The 21,934-nt window shown below is 37.6% G+C and overlaps 1 protein-coding gene across 5 annotated transcripts in view; it reads right to left on the reverse strand.

Moving 5' to 3' along the window:
* FNDC3A (fibronectin type III domain containing 3A) overlaps positions 1-21,934 on the reverse strand; it is a 115,149-nt gene that overhangs the window by 12,910 nt on the left and 80,305 nt on the right. For all 5 annotated transcript variants that reach the window (XM_084504988.1, XM_084504987.1, XM_084504986.1 and 2 more), the window contains 13 exons: positions 20,974-21,131; positions 19,660-19,719; positions 17,365-17,503; positions 16,712-16,765; positions 15,973-16,097; positions 11,925-12,099; positions 11,160-11,246; positions 8,188-8,326; positions 6,373-6,441; positions 4,924-5,042; positions 3,207-3,312; positions 2,944-3,119; positions 1,763-1,876 (listed from right to left, as the gene is read on the reverse strand). In XM_084504988.1, the coding sequence (XP_084361114.1) occupies positions 1,763-1,876; positions 2,944-3,119; positions 3,207-3,312; positions 4,924-5,042; positions 6,373-6,441; positions 8,188-8,326; positions 11,160-11,246; positions 11,925-12,099; positions 15,973-16,097; positions 16,712-16,765; positions 17,365-17,503; positions 19,660-19,719; positions 20,974-21,131 (1,521 nt within the window). The remainder of the gene's footprint in view (positions 1-1,762; positions 1,877-2,943; positions 3,120-3,206; positions 3,313-4,923; positions 5,043-6,372; positions 6,442-8,187; positions 8,327-11,159; positions 11,247-11,924; positions 12,100-15,972; positions 16,098-16,711; positions 16,766-17,364; positions 17,504-19,659; positions 19,720-20,973; positions 21,132-21,934) is intronic.

Here is a 21,934-nt window from a genome sequence, read left to right on the forward strand (position 1 = left end):
AGGAATAATTACTCCAAAGCATGTCTTTTGCTTTCCCCTTCCTTTGAAAGCGGAATATTCCCTACTTTCAGCATTGGGCTAGTTGAAAATAATTGACTCAGTATAAAGGGCATTTCAAAGGATAACATTTGATGTGATTGACAGAGACTGCCCTTCCGTTCTCTAATTCACAATGAGAAGTGTTTGGTCAGAGAACTGATGCAGCTGTAGATGGTTGTGCAATATGACAGTGAAGATGGAGACATTTCTCAATGTTACCACTATCTGTTGTAGCTGTAGAGGAGTTCACCCTAACAGAAATCAAGGAATCGAAGCCAACAAGCTCAGGGATGACAATAAACTGTGTGGGAAGTGTTTGATATGCTGAAGGGTACAGCTATCAGGGCAATTTCAGCAAGCAGGATCTGATACAAACCTCACAAAGTTCAACTAAAGCAAAGGCAAATTTATAGTCCTGGACCTGGGACAGATACATACTGTCTGTATTAGCAGAAGAGCAGCAAGAAAGCTAAAAGGAGCAATCATTCCCCTTTGCTCAGCACCTGTGAGGCTGCATCTCCAGTACTGTGTCTTATCTTATGCTCCCCAACATAAGACAGACTTTGAAATACTTGAAAAAGCCCAGTGGAGGGCCACCATAAGGGCAGTGCAAAAAAGATAAGGTTTATTTATCTTAAGATGATTAAGCTAAGGGAAGATCTTACTGTTAAGATCTTACTTAAATTACTTACTGGGAGGATACGAAGAAGATGCTGCCAAATACTTCTTAAAGATGTACAGTAACAGGACAACAGTCACATCTTGCACTAAAGCATATTTTGACTGGACATAAAGGGAAAAAAATCTACAGCATAATAGTCTGCCCAGAGGCATTTTTTGTGAGGCTGCAGAATCTTCTTCCTTGGAGATATGCAAAATGTGACTGGACAAGGCTCTGAGAAACCCGAGCTAAATTTGAAGTTATCTCTGTTTTGAAAAGAGGGTTGAATCAAATAACATCCAGAGGTCCAGTCCTACATTAATTACTCTGTGATTCTATAAAGTCAACATCAAAAATTGGTCCAATTAATCTTACCTGAACATTTCTTCAAAAGGGTTTGCCTTGTAGACAATTAAGGAAAGCCCAGCAGGGCTTTGAGATGCCCAGTAGGAAGCACGAACAATAGTTCAATAGTTTAATCTTTTTTTTTCTGTACAGTTCTGTAACTCAGATGATTGATTCTGTCTCAAGCTATTGAAAAGCTGCATTTAAGCAGTATTCCCAGATAGAATCCTCCTTTTTACAAGCTTAATTTTTTATCTATAGCATTTTTTTTAATCAGCCATCTAAATACTATGGGTTTATAGGAAGTCTGTGAGGCTTTTGCTACATTACTACTGATGCAATTATATAAAATTAGATCAGCTTATAAAAACAACATATGTACAATAATCCATGGATGTATTCGCTCTGAGGAAACATAACTACATTAAAGAAAAAAATTTAAGAAGAGCCTGCATCACTCAGAAATGTAGTGCAGCAGTTGTGGCAAAACTCTTAAACAAAAGAATAAAGTAAGATCTCAAGAATCCACAGACCGCTGTTTCACAACTGTTGTATAATGATATGATGAATTACTTTGAAGTTTTACCCACCAAGTATTGCATAATTGGGTAAGCACGTTTAAAAATGCGACTGAAATAGTCTTAAGCTTTTGAAGTTGGACTTAAAAATGTAGAGGACAATCGTGTTAACACAGTATGTAAAACATTTACTTCTTACCTCCCAAGACACCTGGGCACATGCAGCAGATCTGCATGCCACTTGTGGGGGCTTGCACTGATCTGGTGGTCCAGGCGCTGTAATAATTTCACATTTTTCCGAGTAAGGTCCAAACTATTAAAAAGAGAGTTGATATAACTAACTGGTAATAATAATATTATTGCTTTTAAAATAACAGTTTTCCATAACACAAGCACGTAATAGCAGTCTGAAACTCTGTATTACTTGCTTATAAAATAAATCTTTGTGGACTGTGGATTCATTTCAGTATCTGACTAGGCTCCAGAATAGCTGTAATGCTTGTTTCTACAGCAAATGCAATCAGAATAAATTTAGCACTTCAAACTCTCAGGCGAAAGGATTCGGAAGCATCTTCCTCTTCTTTTGAAGTTCTGTGTTTGCTACACCACAGCAGAACACTATTTGTAACTGCCTATTTGTATTTGTCTAAAAGAAAAAAAAAAAAAAGGACTCCAAAAATGCTCTATCTATAAACTGCTCTTTGGGGGATTTAAAAATTAGGTCAGTGCTTTAAAGCCTTAAGCTGCAGGCCTCTCCACAATGTCAACTGGTGATGACAGTTTCTATGAAGCAAATGTTATCAAACAAATGCAAGCTGCCTTGCAATGTTTTTAAATCAGGATTTTGGACACATCATGAAACAAAGCCTGTGCTACAGCAACAATTGATTTCAACACATTCAATACCTCAACAAGAGAAAATATTGGTCTATCTGACAGAACATACTCAAAAGTTAAACTAAATATTAAAAAACAAAACAAAACAGAAAATGCCAATTATGTTCTAGAACATGAACAGATATAAAGAACAATCCATTTACAGAGATGCATACAGAAAACAGCTTTCTGCCTCGCTTCACATGAGAATATTCAAGTGGCAACGATCCTTTGATAAAGTATTTAGCATTTCCTAACGTTTTCACAACACTATAATTCAGGTATAAGACATAATTAGCTGTTTTCTCTTCCCAGCATCTACAAATCCCTTTGTTATAAACTGATGTTTAACTGTTTCCACCCAGCAATAAGCTCTGTGAACCGAATTAATCTACATTAGGAAATCCTCATTTCAAAATCACTTCTAAAATGCTTCTTTTAACAAAGATGTTCAACAGCAATTGCACTCTCCGCAACTGATTTCATTTCACACTACCTCCTTACCCCAGCCTTGTTAGCTGCTCGCAGTCTGAAGTTGTATATCCTCCCTGGAAGAAGGCTGCCTACTGTGCATTCAACATCAGAGCCTTGGTAAACCTCTCTGTGTTCATCAGTTTCTGTCTGAAACATTTCCAGACCATAACAGGTGATGGGTGAACCACCATCTACCTGAGGTGGTCCTAAAAATAAGAAAGAAAAACTTGTTTAATTTTAACACACAACACGTCTTGATCCCTTACACTCAGGAACAGTTGTAATTGAATTACCCCAGCGCAGCTGAATTTCTCTTGCTCTTGGTCTGCCCTGTAGCCTTGGAGGCTGGCATGGACCTGGAACGACGGCTGGTGTCTGTACCAGCAAAGAGTCAGATGCCTACAAAGGAAAAGGGAGATTAATGAAGCCACCTAGGCCAAAACAAGCACTAGCAATTATTGTAACAAATAAAAAGCACGTCCTCAAATCAGAAACAGGACCTTCAATTTCTTGAACTGTATCCTCAAATGCATGAAGATGCTTAACTGACCTGGTATGTGTTTATTGTAATACTTACATAGAACATTCTGCAGTGATCACACAACAGGCAAAATTAACCTTTGCCTTCTTGTATTTCTACGCACGAAAAAGGTTAAATTAAAAGAAAAAAAAGTTACGTATCACCTCAAACCTACTACAGAAGCCTGTAACATGAATTCTTTAGGGTTAACTCATTTTCTTTTTCATTAAACTGTAGTTTAATGGTTTCTGAAACCTCACCCTAAGGGTTGTACACTTCTTTCTGTGCAAGAACCTGTCAGAAAGCAAAGTAGGCACAAATGATGATCAGATGCCATAAAATATAATTAAGATTTCAACTTTTTCAATTACTTAGTAATATGTACTGTGCAAGTATTTGAAGTGTGCACAAAAATACATAGCAACATGCAACAGATAGCACTGTCTGTTTTGGATACAGACAGAAATGAGTCAGACCTGATCACAGGTTATTAGCTTCAGTGTGATACAGAACAAATATTCCTGTTTCTGGACTGGAGCTGATAAGCCTTTTAGTTTACAACAGGGATGTATCTCAGAGTCTCATCTCACAATTGCTGTGTACATATGTTCCAGTAAGAGTAGACTGGAAAATCTGATGCTTTTCAGTTCCTTTGATATGTATTATTGCACTGAGCAACAGATGCTAGATAAAAAGCAGAATGTTTCTCAGGAGGCATATAACCATGGCAAGCTGCAGAAAAGGCTTCATTACAGCATTATTTACTATTCTTCTGCTGAATTCTGACACCTTCAAAAAGCATTAGGACTTCCTGAAAGTTACCATCTCCTTGGTATTCAAATAATACTTATTCTAAACTCATGTGGGGAAAGAGGTTGGCATACTGAAAGTCTCCAAGGACGAATGTGCACTTGTGGCTAGGTAACTGAGAAGTGTACTGCCTTCCTCCTTCCCCTGTACAAAAAAAGCATGCTGAGCTATGGCAAGAGGGAAAGCATCAAAGCTGTGCCAGCTCTGAAGGAATGTGGATTTTTCCTTAAGACAAGGTGGCTATGGACAAGGATATCTTTACAGGAGACTTCTATATGGATTAAGAACACATGAAATTTCCTATGGTCTGACTAAGCTGCTTAGGTGACTACAATGACAACACTGAAAACATTAAATTTACACTGCTGTCTTGGGTTAGGCCTTGAGAAAAGACATTTTTATCAACATGTTGCACAGGAAAAGACAGAGAATCTGTTTCAGTAAATAAGAAAAATCACTTGAAGCAAAATATATCAACAGAAGAGAATTTTCTTATTTATTTCTGTAAGAAGTAGGCAGAAATTTGAACTGCTGCACATCAATACTGGGACTTCTTTGAGGTTCTAAATGGCTACATTGCTAGGCAGTTCTGTACAATTACTGCTGTAACAATATTTATTAACTGTTGGATCCGATTTTCGTAAAGAATTGCATTTAAGAAAAACGTTAGCTAAAATTACCGTGCTCTGTCCTCCTTCCCCAATGCAATATACTCGTAAGCGATAGGAACAACCAGGGTTTAATCGGTCACACAGATGTTCCCTAGCAGCTCCGCTGTATATCGTGTCCCACTTGTTTCCTGAAAGGTAAGCGTGCAATGAGCCAACGTGTCATTTACCACACTTCAGTAGCAGCCACAGCAGGTATCCTTGCTTCACCAAGTGTGTGCTTGTCAGAAAAAAATAAAGGCTTGCTTTGGGTTTCCTTGAAAAAGATCAAATTATTTTGCAGATGGTTTCTTATACAAATTTGTGTAGATCTGCTAAGTAGAATCTCTTCCTTATTTGGTATTCACGTTAAATATGAGAGAATTTACTCTTAATAAGGATATTGTTACTGGGCCAGCAAGCACATGTAAACAGCATAGCCAAATAAAATTGTAAGGACAGAAAAGCAAAAATTCCCACAGAAAAAACCTTTCAGTTACACCATGTCTATTCATTTTGCACATTGTTGCTACTGCTTACAATTGATAAAGTGTGTTCCTGTATTTTGGAATGGCCCAGCACCATCTGGAACACTGATTTCATTCTTTGCTTTTCAGTCAGATTCTTAAATGAGAAATTCTTCAGCATCCTCTTTCTCTCAAGAGATGAAGCTGGGAACCTGGGGACTTTAAACCAAATCTCCAACAGTTTCATACAACACAGAATTTAGAGGGCTACAAATGAAACTTAGTGCACAGCTCACTTCATCTGCATGAAGGCTCAGGTAAACTCTTTCCAAGAGTGACTTAATGTGGACATGCTGTAGGCTAAGGAAAGTGACAAATGAAGTATTGAAAGAACCACAAGCGATACCTTTGGCAGGACTACCGTTACAATTTGGGGACGGTGCACTCTTAGCCTGACACAGCAAAAGAGGTATGAACTTTCATTCTCAGACTGTGCTGCTGAGTACAGGTAAGGTTACTTAATAGGTCTAGATTTTCAAATAATTTAGCTGGATATTTCTATGCCAAATTTAGATTTATTTTATTTCCCTTCTGTATGAAAGGACAGAAAAGCAAGCAGCAGAAACGCTTATGCCAGCTCCATCACTATTCTCATTTAGTAGCAGTAAATGGAACATGAATGTTTCATTCATCTCACACATCCAACAAAGCTAAGTAGCCCTTTCTTACCCTTAAATAACTGGCATGAATCACTTGACTTCCAAAACAGAACACACCTATGTGATAGGTGAAGCTCAGAGCATCTCTTTTGCCACAGCTTTATGACATCTTTCTAATCCAGAGAAACAGAATTTCCTGTGTGCAGGATTCAACATCCCTATTTTTTAAAAATACAGTTTCTTGAAATAACATTCCCTATCATAATACCTATTTTACTCTTCCCACAATTTATAACTGGAGGTGTCCACACAAAAAAGAGCACAGTTGAATGCCAACATATACTCCTAATACTTACCGTTTAAGCCTTCAGACATCTCCACAACGTATGTATTTATTGCTGCTCCTCCGTTGTCTTTTGGTGGATCTGTCAAAAAATAACAATATTCCAACAACACATGGTAAATCAAACTGTTTTGTAGCTTTTGGGGGGGGGGATTAAAAAAAGGTAAAATTGACAGCCAACTGGAAATGAGTGCTCTTTTAGACAGGCAGCCATAGCATCCTGCATCCTAGTTCAGACAGCTGCAAATCATTCAAATCCTCCACTATCCAAAGCTGCCAGATCACAACCCTACTACAGTCTACAGACGACGTGTGACGAGTGAATCGGGCACCTGGGAGATGCCACAGCAAACATTTCAGTTAGTCTGAAGGGAGCCCAATTATGGTTTCAGAGACACAGATCCTAATGGCCCTGCAATCTGGACTGCAGATAGGAAAAAGACTGGCATATTGATTTTGAAGTAAGAATATTTCATCTTTTAAGGACAGCATTTGAAAAAGCAAAGTATTTTGGGAGAGAACAGAAGTGAGGAGTTCTATACTGAACACTTAATCTTGTAAATTTTTAGTCTAGCAGTAGAAATTGAGTTACCTGTCCTCCTTGGTACAATATTGAAGGACAAGACAGGAAACTATAGAACTATCTTTGACACATAGTTCTACTACTCTTTCTCAGAGCTGATTCAGGGAACAGAAAAATTAAAATACTGTGGAAAAACAACATTTTTGACAAATATAAAGGCAGCTTAATACTTTAAAACAGAAGGGCACTGCTGCTATAACATCATATTACGCATGTGCTCGATGAAATGGTGTTGGCTCTTAGGCAAGTGTTACGTATCACATCACAGCTGCCAAATAAAATGAGACTTCTTGTATAGCACGCAGCACTTTTTTGGATGGAAGGCAGCAGTCAACTTACCCCAAATAAAAGGCTTTTTTCTCACATAATTATCACTCATGAAAAAAAAAAGGAATATTATAGTTCAAAATAATGACTATTACAAGTTCTTTATATAAATAGATATTTTAGGTAGTTTTCTATTTACAGATGAGATTATTTGTAATACTTCATACATTGTATGTTATCCATAATGGAACAAATTTCACACCCGAAATTTTCAGCCTGATATAGCAAAGCACTCTGGAAAGATGCAAGACTGAATTCGCTGTGTACTATTCTACAAGGAGCTTTCATATTATTACTGTGAAAGAACATGAGATTAAAACACACTATTATACAGAACTAAGTAAGAAGTTTAATTATTTGTGACAGTAAGTAAAACCCTCACCCATGTGGTTTTCAGCTAAAGTACATCACAGCACTGCTTCTCCTTCTCCTATTTCACAACATCAGGGTAAGAAAAACCCCCAAGCTTAAGGAAGTTTCTCAAGATCTCTAATGAATAAAAGTATTTATCTATCAAAAGTAAACACTTTGAAGAGAGAAGTTAAACTTGGACTTTTTCTTTTGATGAAAAAATAAAATAAAATTCATGGCATTTGCTTTTTGTGCCAGAGTAACATTAACTTCTTAGTACACAAATTAACACTACAATTTTTTAACTACTGTAGTCCTTTGCTGTAACAGTCCCTATTACAATTCATGTATTATTCTTCCCACAAAATTACACTATTACACTGCCACCCTAGGTATTTTGGATCAGTATTTTTCCATGATGGCTCAGCTGACTGAAGTATATCGAAGTAAAATCTGGCCTTTTACATACGAACATAAAACAAAAAACAAACAAACAAAAAAAACAAAAACAAAAAAACAAAAAACAAAACAGAGGACAAACTCTAAAGAGCTGGACAACATTCTTACCCCAGACTATTTTAAAACTCTGTGCATGAATTTTTCCTTTCACTGATGGTTTTGAAGGTACCCCGGGCTTGTCTGGGCAAGTAGCATAGTCTACTGTTTCACTTGGACTGCTTTTCCCTTCTGAATTATAGGCAATGACCTGTAAACACATAAAAATTATTATAAACACAGAACAAATGTAATGGCTAGTGGTATGCTGTTCAGTGTAACAGTAAGAGCAAATTAATTTATATGTATGTGTAGACAAATAGCTAGACAATAAACCATTAGGAGAACCATTAGAAGAAACAGATCTATTATGCACCTTTATTTTATAGTTTTTGGTAGTCTTATAATCAGTCAATGCTGAAATTAAAAACACCCATAAATTACCAGAAAAAAATATTAAAAAGAAACAAACAAAAATAATAATTGTGAAGCTGGAAGAAAAAAAAAACAAATACCCATCAAATCAAATACCCTTAAAAATAATAAAAAAAAAATAATAAAATAAAATAAATAAAATAAAATCAAATACCCCCCAAACATCTTCCACATTTCGAATGTTGGTACATAAAGTTAGGCTTCTACTTAGGGCACTTAAGACCAGCCTGACTGTATAAGGTAATCAGGACATGCAGCCCTCTGTGACACTAATGGAATCTGTGGGTGCTCAATATAGCACAAAACACTTCATTCCAAAGTGAAGGACTTGAGGACTTTATTTTTTTTAAAACAGCTCAAGATACTCAGAAACTAGCTATGTTTAAGAACTATTCCTTTTTATTGGAGTTGTGCAGGACCTGGGGATCCTGGTGAGAGCAAACTAGCAATGCACGTTGGCAGCAGCAAAGGTAAATTGTTTCATGGGCTGCATCAGCAAGAATTGAGCCAGTAGAAGGAAGGGTGTGATTTTGCCACTTTATTCAGCACTTTTCAGGCTAAACCTGGAACATTCTGCCTAGTTTTGGTCCTCCCAGCTTGAGATGCTGAGAAATTGGAAAGAGCACATAAGATGTTGAACCTGATGTAGGAGGAAAAGGCTGAAGAATGTGGGTTTACTTTGCCTAGAAAATAGAAGTTTCAGTGAGGGGGATCTAATCACAGCCTTCCAATATTTAAAAGGTAGTTAAAGAAAATATGGAAATACTCGTTTTGCAAGGATATGTGATAACAAAACAAAAGACCATGGGCACAAGTGTGTCAGAGAAAATTCCATCTAGATATAAGAAAATACATGTAAATTAATCACCATGAGAACAGGCTGTCCAGCAAAGCAATGGAATTTCCCTTGCTGGAAACACCGAAGTCTCAGCTCAACAGGGCTAGTACAGGGTTGAATAGCCAGATCTAAGGCTCTGCTCCCTAGACAAATTTGGTCCAGACCATCTCTTAAAGTCCCTTCCAACCTAGACAAAAAAGTCTAGAAACTGTGTTTCTAGGAAAACAAAACTCTACTATTCTTTACACCGTAGTTGTGCAGTTAATTTATTGTGTATCTCCATTTGTTAAGAGAAAAAACCTAAGCAACCTAAAAGGTATTTTTGCTTTTATATTTATGTAAAAATTGAATAGAATCCAAATGGTAGGAGTAATGTCAGTAGTTTGAGAAGAGGAAATGTGAGCTAACATGCTCCTCAGACATTCTCCTGATACGGTTTACAAGATTAACAATCATCTGGTTGTTTTTGTGCCCTTACAAATGAAGTTAAAAAGGCAGTTGGCATTTACGTATTATAATAAGGTTTCCAATGGTTACAAAGTTTCTTTCAAAAGCCTTAAGGAATATTACTACTAATTAAGTCTTTCTCCTGTATAATAAAAATTAAAGACCTGATTAACACAGAATTTGTTTCTCCTTTATGCCCTATGAACGAGTGAACAGAGACTTCTGTTTACGGTTTTGTTAAGAAAAATATAGTATAAACATTCATATTTTATTTTAATGACAAACTTAGGATGCTAAAGTTAACTGAGCATTTACCAGTGATGTATATTATTAACACGTAGGATTACTTCCAAAGGAAAACTATCATCAAGTCCTGCAAAAGCAAGTTCCAAATTATTTAGCTGATTTTTATTTGAAATACATATGTAGCCGTAACAGTCCTAGCTTGGTGCAGTCCTGAGAATACACTGCATGATTTGAATTATTATATAAGTTATGAATAAAATCCAAGTACTCTAAGATTAACGCCTATCAGAACCTTTTCTGCTTCTGAAAAGAAAAACTCTTATTCAGAAGTGCAAAATGTTTGCTATCCTTTCAGAAAGAGTATGTGTATATTTTAGTGTTAGCTCACAACAAACCAACCCCTGATCTGCTACCTTTCATATTGCAAAGAGATGCTGTTCTTAAGCAGCTCCCAGTTCTTCTTATGAAATAATATTTTAGGTGTATGCAAGACAACAACTATAGACATTTTTTTTTCCTTATAGACTAGAAATGAGATCATTCTGACTCTGCTTCACACGTTGGGACACACATAAGCCTTATTGCAAAAGCCATGCTACTATTCAAGAGTGACTGGATCCTGAGCTAATATGTTCAGACCCTCACAATGTATAAGAATGGGTTCAGCACCATTGTAATATGATTTTTTTTTTAAACTAGATTGGGTTCAGTGCTATGCTAGCACTGATAATTTTTTTTGATCAAAGTTGCTCTTTATCCCAAAACTTTGAGTTGTGTTTAGTGTCTATATGCAACACAAAAGCCAAATTAAAAAACCCAACTAACATTGACTTGTTATTAATTACAAATTTCAAGATAGCTGCAACTGTGTTATGCCCTTTCAGAGGTCCCTACTCCATCTACAGAGATGACTTATGAAGCAGGCTTTGAACTCTTAGCTTTAAGAGATTGAAATTTTAAGAGAGACTGGCATCAAATCTGGTTTTCCTTTAAATAAGTCAGTAAATCAAATTTCAAAGTACTCTGGTACAAACAACAACCAACCAACCCCCCAAAACAACTATGTGAAAAATCTTACCCTAAATTTGTATTTTGTACTGCGCCTCAAATTTTTCACCGTGTAGGTAAGATCTTCACCATCATATTTTGGCTTGAAACCATATCCCTGCAGAATTAAACAGGATTACTTGAAACATGTATTTGTCAACCAGATTCTGTAACATCATTCAATATAAACAAATTACTGTGTTTCAGACTATAATTGTTATGGCTCTCTGACAAAGTAATTAAATGTAACTTCATTGTGTAAACACAGGATATTTTATTTCTACCATGCGAGTCCACATGGAAGCCAAAGATAAAAATAAGGTGGCGGTGGTGAGGGCGAGTGAGGAAATGAATTAACCATTCTCCAGTTCTGAAGAGGAGAAAAACCAGCAAAGAAAAACATATAGTGCCATGAGATACTATACCTAACACTTTGAAGGGGTAAAACACAGGTGCTTGTGCTGAAGTAACATCTAGGGGAGGCCACATTTCATGATGCAATTACTTTGATCCACTCTTGTAAGGCTTAAATTCACATCCAGAGTTACAAAGTTAAAAGTAGCCTAGACGTCTTTGCAGGATTAGAGCTTAATCATACTAATAACTATTATTGTTGCAATAAAAAGAAAGTTACGTGGCTTGGTTACTGCAAGGACAGGTCTTTAGTTTTGCTTCAGAAAATACAGTTCCTGGTAGAATATTCTAGCAAAAATAATCACTGTTACACTTAAGTACAACAACATATCAAACACATCGTAGTCTCTTTTCTTATTAAGAGTATGTATTCTGAACTTACTGAGTTCTCATCCTCCATCTCTAGTATATACGAGATTCCTTCATCTGATGGTGTTCCTGAGGGTTTTGTCCACTGTAGGGATAACCAAGTAACTCCAGCATTAATCAGCAAAGGACTTGCTGGTGTGGTTGGGGCAGTGCCTGAGGTATGATACAGGACTTCTTCACTAAAACCACTGTATGTAAAAACAGAGAGTATGTAAACTAACCAGACACAGCAATTGATAACTAGAAAAACATCATTCTTACTAAACAACGCTATGATAATTTCTTGAATATGTGCACAACTGGAAATTCCAAGCTTGGAGGTGCAGATGACTTAACTTGCCCATGAATCTGTCAGTTATAAGCCATTTGAACAAGGTTAGCATTCATAATTGAAAGATTCCCGTGCAGGACATAATTACAGTGTTTCGCTAATTAAATTTGTTTTGGTTTATCATAATAAGTCATTATTCTAAATTAGTAGAGCTCTATGTGCAGCAGCGATATACTAATACCTATTCAACATCAAACCACGAAGACGTGAAAGTGTATGTGGGAAGATCCCAAAATACACTTCACTTCCCTGGCAGCAATCTATGCAAATTGTTATGTGCTTCAGGTATGCTCTGAAGTACCAGTTCCTATAGTGATTCAGAAAATAACAGAATAATAGTCTTATTCAATATTAGTTTAATTCAATATGAAGTTATTAAGTTACTTTAAGAGTCGGCAATACCAAAGTCTTATCACAGAACAAATGCAGCAGACTGTACACCAGTCAGTCCCTGAACTTTCAACCTGATCTGATGACTCTCAGATAAACCTCCAAGCGATAAACCTTCTGTAACAAGTTACAGCAAAAGATCTACCGAGAAACAGAGGGATGCCAAAGCCAGTAAATGGGTACAACGCACAGATGGTGTGACATGTATCCATCTAGACTCTAAAAAACTGTTCTCAGCTGGCATTTATTTAGAAATTTGCTGTTTCTACATCAGATCTGAAGAAATGCAGGCTTGAGCTAGTTTTTTTTTTTTTAACTGTATGAAACTAATGTCAAAGATGCAACTTTAAAAGCAAGACATTATCTAAGCGAGCACCAGGAAGTCTTGAAAACAAAATTCCTCATGTGTCTCGAACAACAGAACCAGTCAAATATCTTGTGTGTCCAAATCTGGCTTCCCTGAAAAATCGCAGTATGAAGATACCTTGCCGTCCCTTTCTCTCTAACTCATTTCTCCTGAGAAGCAGGAATAACACCTTTTTTGCCAAAAGTCACAAGCGAGAAAATCTCTGAAATTAAGACAGTATGATACATATGCTGTATCTACTTAAAAAAAATAAAAAAATCCAGCGTTACAGTTAGGCTAAGAAAGCATGAAGAGAAGCTAGACATACTAAAGCTGTCTACTCACAACCAACTATTGAAGCAGCCAACTCACATGCAGGTGCAAGGGAAGGGGTGGAGAAAAACACCTTGAAAAGCCTTAATCTCTTTACTTGATTGAATCACTCCAAAACACACTGAAACCAACTAAAAGAGCTCCAGTAATTCCCACCTTTGAACCTCTCTTAACATTTCACTTTGGAGTACAACAATCCTCTATCTTTTCAATAGATTTTATTTTTCCAGATTTGTTTAGCCACGGTTTCATGTTTGGTTAGAACCAAATTTAAAAATGGGAGTAACTCTAAGAGAGAATATCCATTCTTGCTGACAAAATCTTTTAGACAAAATTCAGTCTGCAGATACATAAGGTTCTCAACATATTTCAGAAGGAATAAATTGTCACCCTATCCTAGTAAATATTATTTCAGGAGACTTAAGTAATACCATAGAGACAACATAATGCGTTGTGATACAGCTATGAAATACAGATTTTAAAATCTATTCAGCGCAATTATTTTAAAAAGGGTACTTAACTGATGACTGTCTTCCACCAGCTTACACCACAGAGGTGTGTAATACGTGTGGATACTCCTAGGGGGTACATTGACACTCAGAAGTAACCAGGGAACAGGAAGGGAACTTGAACTCTGGCCCCTGCTTAGCTCTCAGCTCACTCCCTGTCTGCTTTTGTCCAATTACATCTCATCAAGACAAGTCCAGGAGAAACTCAGAGAACGGTTCATTCCAGAAACATCTTCCAGAAGGCAGCAACATAAGAAAGACTGTGTTGGAGCACTCTGAAAGTCAGCCTAGCTCACTACAGTGTCCTCAGCCAGTGACCCAAAGCAGGAGCCTAAGGGAAGACACAAAGAACAGGTACTACATGCCCTGGGTGCTCTCCAAAGCCTCCCAACATGTCTCAGAGACCTCCTGAGCCAGCTGTAGTTTTCATGTACTTAGCCTGCAGACGACTTCTTCTATCCAGCATGAATTACATCCTCAGGTCTGGCTCCCTATTTTTAAACTGTCCTTCAACACTGTCGAGGCAGGCATTGTTCCCTCAAACACTCCTTTGTGCCAGCTGAAGGACAGACAACACACATTTCATGCTATAAAAACACCACTCCACTGAGCTGCAGCACAACGCTCAAAATATCTCAAACACAAACAAAAAATAGCAATTTTATGCTCATGGCTAAAGAAGCCTTGCTTTTATGCCACATAGGACGTAAATGTCCAACAGCGTGGACACAGGCAGTCTATTCTAGAAGTACTGAGCCCTAGCAGTAAGAATATTAGCCAGCTTTATTGCTTCACCTGAAGACCAAGAAGCACTCCCAAGAGCTAACACATCCAGTAGTGTAAGCCCAACCTGAGAAACTGTTCATTTTTATTTTTATTTTTAATTTTTTTTGAGTTTTAATTATATCCTCTACTGACAACAGATGCCATTCATTCACAAATTAAAACCAAAGTTTGGTGCTTTGTAACTCCTGAAAAGCAGCACTTCTAAACTTCTAAAAATTATGACCACATGTCCTAAGCATTCATAATAAGTTCTACGTGCTCAGAAAAAAAATATCAATGGTATTGTGTCATATTCTGTCCATTACCCATGGTAACATGAGACTAACATATCTTTCAGGTAAAAGGACATATGCAGAAAATGGACATGGCAAAGAGCACAACATAGATATAACTACAGGATGCAGAGTGGGTTCTGCTGCACCTACCTCCTGCTCCAGCAGAGTTACTGCATTCTCTTTATGCTGTCGTTACTACAACTCTAAATTTAAGGATCAAGCTCTGGTAAACTGCTACACTGGCTGCAAGAACTGCCTTAGGTCTGGCACAATGTTAGACCTCACTGGCAGCCAGAGCAGCAGCCAGCGTGGTCCAAGTTACCCTCTGGCCAAACAACAGCAGCACCCCCGCAGCATTTACCAAACCATTCAATTCTGGCCCACTGGCAGGGTTGCTTGTCTTTCAGCATGACCCCCATTCTGCGTGTTAGCAGAAGTGCTTATTACATCAGACACAAAAGCCACAACGCTTCGCCAGAACTTCCATTACAGCTCAGAGCAGTAGGAAGCCAGCCCAAGGTAGCAACCTTCAGTGGAACTCAGCGTGAGGCTACGAAGGCTGAAGCTAAAAATCAGCACAGCCTGAGCTGATTTCATGTGAGAGCAGCTGGGCTGCCTGTGCCACGCTCGCACTCCCCCTTTAGGTACAAAGGGGCATCGTGTACACAGGTTAGAGCAGGCTGTTTGGGAAATTAGGCTAAATTTGGCGGAAGCAGCTGTGCTATCTGCAGGTGACAGCTGCTCATAAGAGGGGCTGAGATGTGTAGCATTTATCTGCCAAGTATTTACACGTGTAGTGGCTGTAGCCATAATAATCCCTGAACAAAACTGATTGTGCCAGGACTCATTGAACAAGGTTAGAAAGGATCTCTGGAGGTCTCCTTGTCCAGCCTCCCTTGCTCAAGCAGGGTCAAGTGATTCGCAGTGCAAATGTGATCTGCAACATGAATAATCCAATCACATATGGTACATTAACTATGTAAATGGTCAGAAGTCTTGTTTCTTTAAATGCCATCATATGCTTTCCCTAAGCAAGCACACATATGCATGCAAATGCATACCATAGTTATGGATACAACAGTAATATTTACCTCATCCCCATGTCATTTTTGGCTGCTAGCCTAAAGGTGTACCCCATTGCTGGTGATAGTTTAGTAATTCTATACTGCTTCTGTTGGCCATAATAACACTGGCAAAACTCTCCATTTCCTTTTCCCTAAAAAGGAATAAATTAATCACATTATTCACCCTATTAAATATGTGTCCATCAATTAAAGTAACACACAAATGTGAAGTAAATTCATTTTTGAAGTGTAACATAACTCAAGAAACCCTCCCGTAGTGAGGTTTTACATAAACATACTTGTATTGAATTAGAGGCTTTTAAAATTCCTTTCTATTTCCCATCTCCAAAGGGCTAGAAGGAGAAAGCAGTACAGTTTCTACAGCTCTGCCATCTCCCTCTTGGAATAGCTGTCTGGCTAGGATTGGAACACGTTTATGGGAACATTGCTGGCGCACCCCTTTTATACAAAAGAAACACTGTTATAGGAAAATGATCTACCTCAATGCTCTTGAGAGAAGTATTGGTGAAAAAGCCACTATTATGGGTGGCAGAATCACATAACTAAGAAATATTTGATACGTTATACACCCTAAGGAAAAATTAGGGCGATAATCATGTTTTCACACTCGCTTTCAGAAATTATGTAGTTGTCACTTGCCTCTCTCTACACAAGTCATAATTTTGATACAACTCGATGTGTATAGTCACACACAACTACTTTTGAAAACCACAAAATGAAAAATAGAAGAGAATAACTTGCTTACTTCATCCCATTCTAATAGGTAACTGTGGATTTTAGAACCATTATCGCACGATGCCTGCAACAAGAAAAAAGGGATATTAGAGCTCTAACCAGATACAAGATCAGTTAAGGAAAGATGCATGCATGGATCAAGTCACGACAAGACCAGTGGAGGGCAAATGGTGCTGCCCTTACATAACTGTTGCACTTGCCAGGACAGTCCTAATTCTGTTTCTATCCAGTGAATGCTTGTATCTATTTTTGTTTTCATTTAGACCTTGAGAAAGTATTCTGGCAGCAATGTAAAATATGACAGATTTTTTCTCAGCACTAAGATTGCAGATCTGTTCAAATCTGTCTTTCCAGACCACTTAGTTTGCTTTGCACAAATAAGCCTATGTTCAAAAAGGGAAAAAGAAATTGGTTCTACAGTACAGGAGGGGACCAGAACTCAAAACAGTGTCTCTGTTCAAGTTCATTAGCTTTATTTACAAAGGCTCCTGGCTTTTCTGGGAATCTTTTTCTCTTCGCTGAAGTCCCCATTTAATCCAATACACATACTTCAGTCACGGAAGTGTGGTTGACATTACTGTTTGACAAAACTTCAATGAACTGGCATTTATTCACAAATCTGAAACTGCTAAAGAGCTTTACAGATTTTTAAGTAATTCTTACCTTCCACTGCAAAGTAAGAGAATTTTTGGTCCGATTAGTTATCCTGGGCAGATTTGGAGTATCAGGCTCACAACTCATTGTGGTAAAACTCTCTGCTTCTGAAGGATTTCCCCGTACACAATTGCATTCCACTTGGACTCTAGAACGGAAAACCGTCAGTAACATTTACCTCAAAATCTCTATATGCAATTTCCAAAGAAAACCGAGTATTCAGAATTAAGTTACTGCCTTGCTATCTCATTATTAATATGTTACTGTTACAAATCCATAGCTGGTGAAAGCTTCTTGGTCAACGGAAGCAATGCAAAAGTAGAGTCCTTTACTTTGGATATACATCATCACCAGCAATCAGCTTTATTCTCACAATTACATTTGAAATATGACCACTGTTTGCTGTACTTTTGGGAAATAATGATAACATCTTGCAGGCTCATTATTTGTTGTAGATGTGTAAGTTGATAATACAAATAATTCTTCTCCAAGTGCTTTCTTCAGATAAGCACAATGAAGCTGTTGATGTATTTTCAGAGAATTTTTTGCATCCAGCTCACTGAGTCTGTTCACCCTGTTCACCTTTTAGAAAGGCTGTGCACTAGCTCTCTGTGTACTTCAGAAGAATGATTTGTTTCTTCTGTCTCAAAGAGAAATGGTTTGCTTTTCTCATAGCTTTTCTCCAAAACAAAGTAAAAGATTATTTTCTGGCCTCCTCTGCCCTCCTCCCTCCCCCCGAGCTGTGTAACCTCATCTCCCTCTTGGGTGAAACCGTCTATTACTTTCTTCTTACTTAGTTTCTTCTGATTTGCCTGTTCCTTTGAAAGAAGAAAAGAAAACAAACCACAGAACACCCTTTTCTCTGATCACTGGTTGCAGAAGGCCTTGTACACTGGTTGCATGAACACTCATAGGAAAACTGGCTTTGCAGATTCCATCAACAGGGAGAGCAGAACATTTGAATAGTCACTGGTGCTGCATACAATTGTTTGTCCTTGCATATAGTTGCAGATATATAATTTGTCAGGTTTATCTTCAGGGTTTAGCCTTTCTCGTCTTCCTTTTGGGCAATGATTAGACTGGCAAAATTCTGTTTAATTCCTAGTTCAGGAAAAGCTTATATAGCTCAATCACCTACTCACATGCTTCCTCTATAAAGACCAGAAATACATGTAAGTAAAAAAGAATCTGAATGTAGCCTGGTAGAAAACAAATTATACATGGCAAAAAGACCTAGGCGCTGACCTCTATGCTCCACACATTTTTTACATCATTGGATAAAGTTCACAAACACTACTGAAAGTAAGAACAAAATCAGAGGGAAACACTTGCATATGAAAGAGCTTCAAGTCAATTTACTACTCATCCTTCTCCTGAACCTGTGCTGCAGCCCATAGCATAAATGCAAATGTGTAATGAAGAACCCTGCTGGGCTTTCACTTTGGCAACTGCAACAATATCGTGGAAAACAGCACTAGGAATCGTAGGCTCCCTCACACTGAGGACCTAGAACTTAGCACTTCCACTTGAGCAAATGGAAATCATGAGACTATTGCACTACAGAAATCTTCTCCTGCCTTGCTTCATGTGGTAAGAGGCACAACATTTTTGACTCAGATCCTTACTTCTGTTCCCTTGCCTTCTGGTGAGCTGTCAAGAAGTGGCTCCTGATCAGTACACAGAAGTCTTGGGGTTTTCCACACAAAGAGAAGCAAATCCCTCAAATGATGGATAACCGATTCTAAGAAGTTTCTCTCTGCTTGCAATTATTTCTTGAAAAAGCAATACTTTTAAGGAAACCCTAATTTCTGCCTTCACAACTTTATGCTTATATAAATTACATATTTATAAACTGCTGTATTGTATCGGATTTACTGGTCTGCTGAAGCAAAGCGAAAGCAGTGTGATGAAGTGAACAGTAAAAAAAAGTTATTGTGCAAGGTACCTCCTTCTTGTATTTGTGGGAAAATGGCATAAGGGAAGCATTATCTGTGCCTGGCTTAAACAAAAAAAAAATGGTCACCGTGTTGGCATGTAAAGTGAAGACCAAGTAAACAAGTAAAGACCACAGGAGCTGGGTGAGGCAGCAACAATCTCTTATGCTTTCCAAAATGGATTGTGTGGTCAACTAAGCCAACAACACTGACTTGAGAATGGCAATATTTCAACTATCATTGTGACTTAAAGAAGGATGTCACAGGGTAAAGACAGTTTCTGAAGAATTCTTCAATCAAATATACAGCCAGAATGAAACTTTGAAAACATTCTCACTGAATTTAGTGAACAGAAAAGGAAGATACTCACTTTGCATGGTAGTCAGTTGCTGGCCTGAGATCATTTACAGTAACTTTGTTTTCTTCTCCACTGGAAAGAGATAGGATTTTGTTATTGTTCCAGAATCACGTACTTTATAAAAAGGCACACATCTAACCTATCCACCTAACACTCCTTGTAAGAAACATCTGTTAATAGTTTGCTTCTGTTGCTAAGTATGCTAAAATGCAGATGCTTTTATCTTTGGATTTTATGGGCTTCCCTCATTTGGTTTCTGTTGTTTTGTCTCTTTTGTTTTTTTAAGAAAAATTATCTTCTTTACTCAGTAATATCAGCTCCATATACTGGAGAACGTGCATGTACATTATTACAAAAAAAAAGTACTCAATTACCAGATCCTGTAGAAGCACTGACATTTATAATTCTTCAGCCTTATAAAAATGATTATATAAAACTGTAAACGACTGCATATACCTACTTTTTAGAGCTTAGTAAAGCAGAAAAAACACCAAAGTGACATCTATTACTCTGTTTTTAGTAAATCAGCTTATGTTAGAAAAACTCTTTTCTTCAAACTTCTAGCCTAGTAAGCAGAAAAGACACCTAAGTGACACCTATTACTCTGGTGTTAGTGAATCAGCTTATATTAGCAAAGCTCTTTTCCTCTAGCTCTAGGTCAGGGATATCCAACTTATGATTCATGAACTGCTCAAAAGAAATCCATGGAAGGAGAGTAACAACTGCAAGCTAAATACTAAAGGATTTATAGTTATTAGGGAGCTCTGTGCTTTTTACGGTAAATTTTACTGTTAAATGTAAAATACTGCTAAAGTTGAAAAAAAAAAAGAACATTAAAAAAAACATTGTGTTAGGAATTACACAGTTTGAGAGTTTAGCTTGTTTTGCTGCTGCTTGAGTTGTGGGAATCTGTTTCATAGTGTACCACTGTCTCTTGCCAAGAGCATTTCCAGAGAAGGGAAGAATACCCTTACTGGGAGGAGCAGCGTGTCCTGAAGTAAATAAACACATGCACAATTTGTGTTTGTTGCTACTTGTGCACATCTTACTTCTTGAGAACCCGTAATTTCTAGTGCAGCTGACTGAAGTACAGCTAAGTGGTATTAAAGCATTCTTCCACAAACCTCTAAACATATTCTAACTGTTGGTATAGACCTCAACAATAAAACAGAACCGCTTCTACTGAAAAAGTAACTTGTTTCAGGAAGAGAAGTTGCACAAAATTGCTAATTATTTAAATCTCCAAACACTGGGCAGATTTTTATGAGGTTTTTAGCCACACAATTAAATGCAGCACCGAATAAATACAAGAAAACGAACACCTACATATATACAGTTTTGTATTTTCCATCTTTTCCAGTATTTGAAATCATCACTTCGTAAGTATAAACCTCTGGTGTGTTATTCTTGTCGGTGTCTTCTCCGACATCACTGGATGGCGGTGACCACATAAGCAGTGCTGTTCTTGCCTGAATGTCTGATACCTGTAGAAACATAACTTTTGAGACTTGTGCCATTTAAATGCCATTGCAGATAAACACTGCTTTACCACACAGGGCCAAATAAAAGAGAATAAAATCACACACCATTAACAGATCGGAGTATTTATACTGGTACATGATCTACTCATTACTTTTCACAGATGAAATCAAGCTGGGAATGAACATCAGGAGAAAGCTGCTATCCTAGGGCCCAGGGCTGACTGCTAAAAACTTCTAAGCAACGAATGCCATCTAGTGGGCTCCAGAGGTTAGGCACTGGGACAGGCTGCCAAGGGAAGTGGAGGAGTCACCATCCCTGGAGGTACGTAAGAGAGGTGCTGAGGAACATGGTTTAGTGGTGGACGTGGTATTGTTAGGTGGTGGTTGGACTTGATGATCTTATGGGTCTTTTCCAACCTAAATGATTTTATAATCTATGAAACATGAGATGATGGCAAAGCATATATCGTGATACCAGCTATTTCACTTAATGATAAGATTTCAGGTGTGGTTTTTTGTTGTTGTTGTTTAAATATTTTGACATGACCAGCACTGTGATTTTAAAACTTCCACGCTGACTCAGTTTTCATATGACATATACAAAAGCTCAAGAATTTCTCCAAAATGATGGGCATTAGTGTAACAGGTAAACTCTCAACAACCTTATCCTTAGATTACAATCTCTTTGGTCGACTACCCCAGCAAATATTTATTGATCATGATATGAACAGGGATAATATTGTGTACTCTGTTAGTAAAGGGAATACTAGAATGCATCTCATAATGTGCATTGGGTTTCACACAGA

Source organism: Aythya ferina (assembly GCF_964211825.1).
Source record: "Aythya ferina genome assembly, chromosome: 1".
Classification (NCBI taxonomy): domain Eukaryota; kingdom Metazoa; phylum Chordata; class Aves; order Anseriformes; family Anatidae; genus Aythya; species Aythya ferina.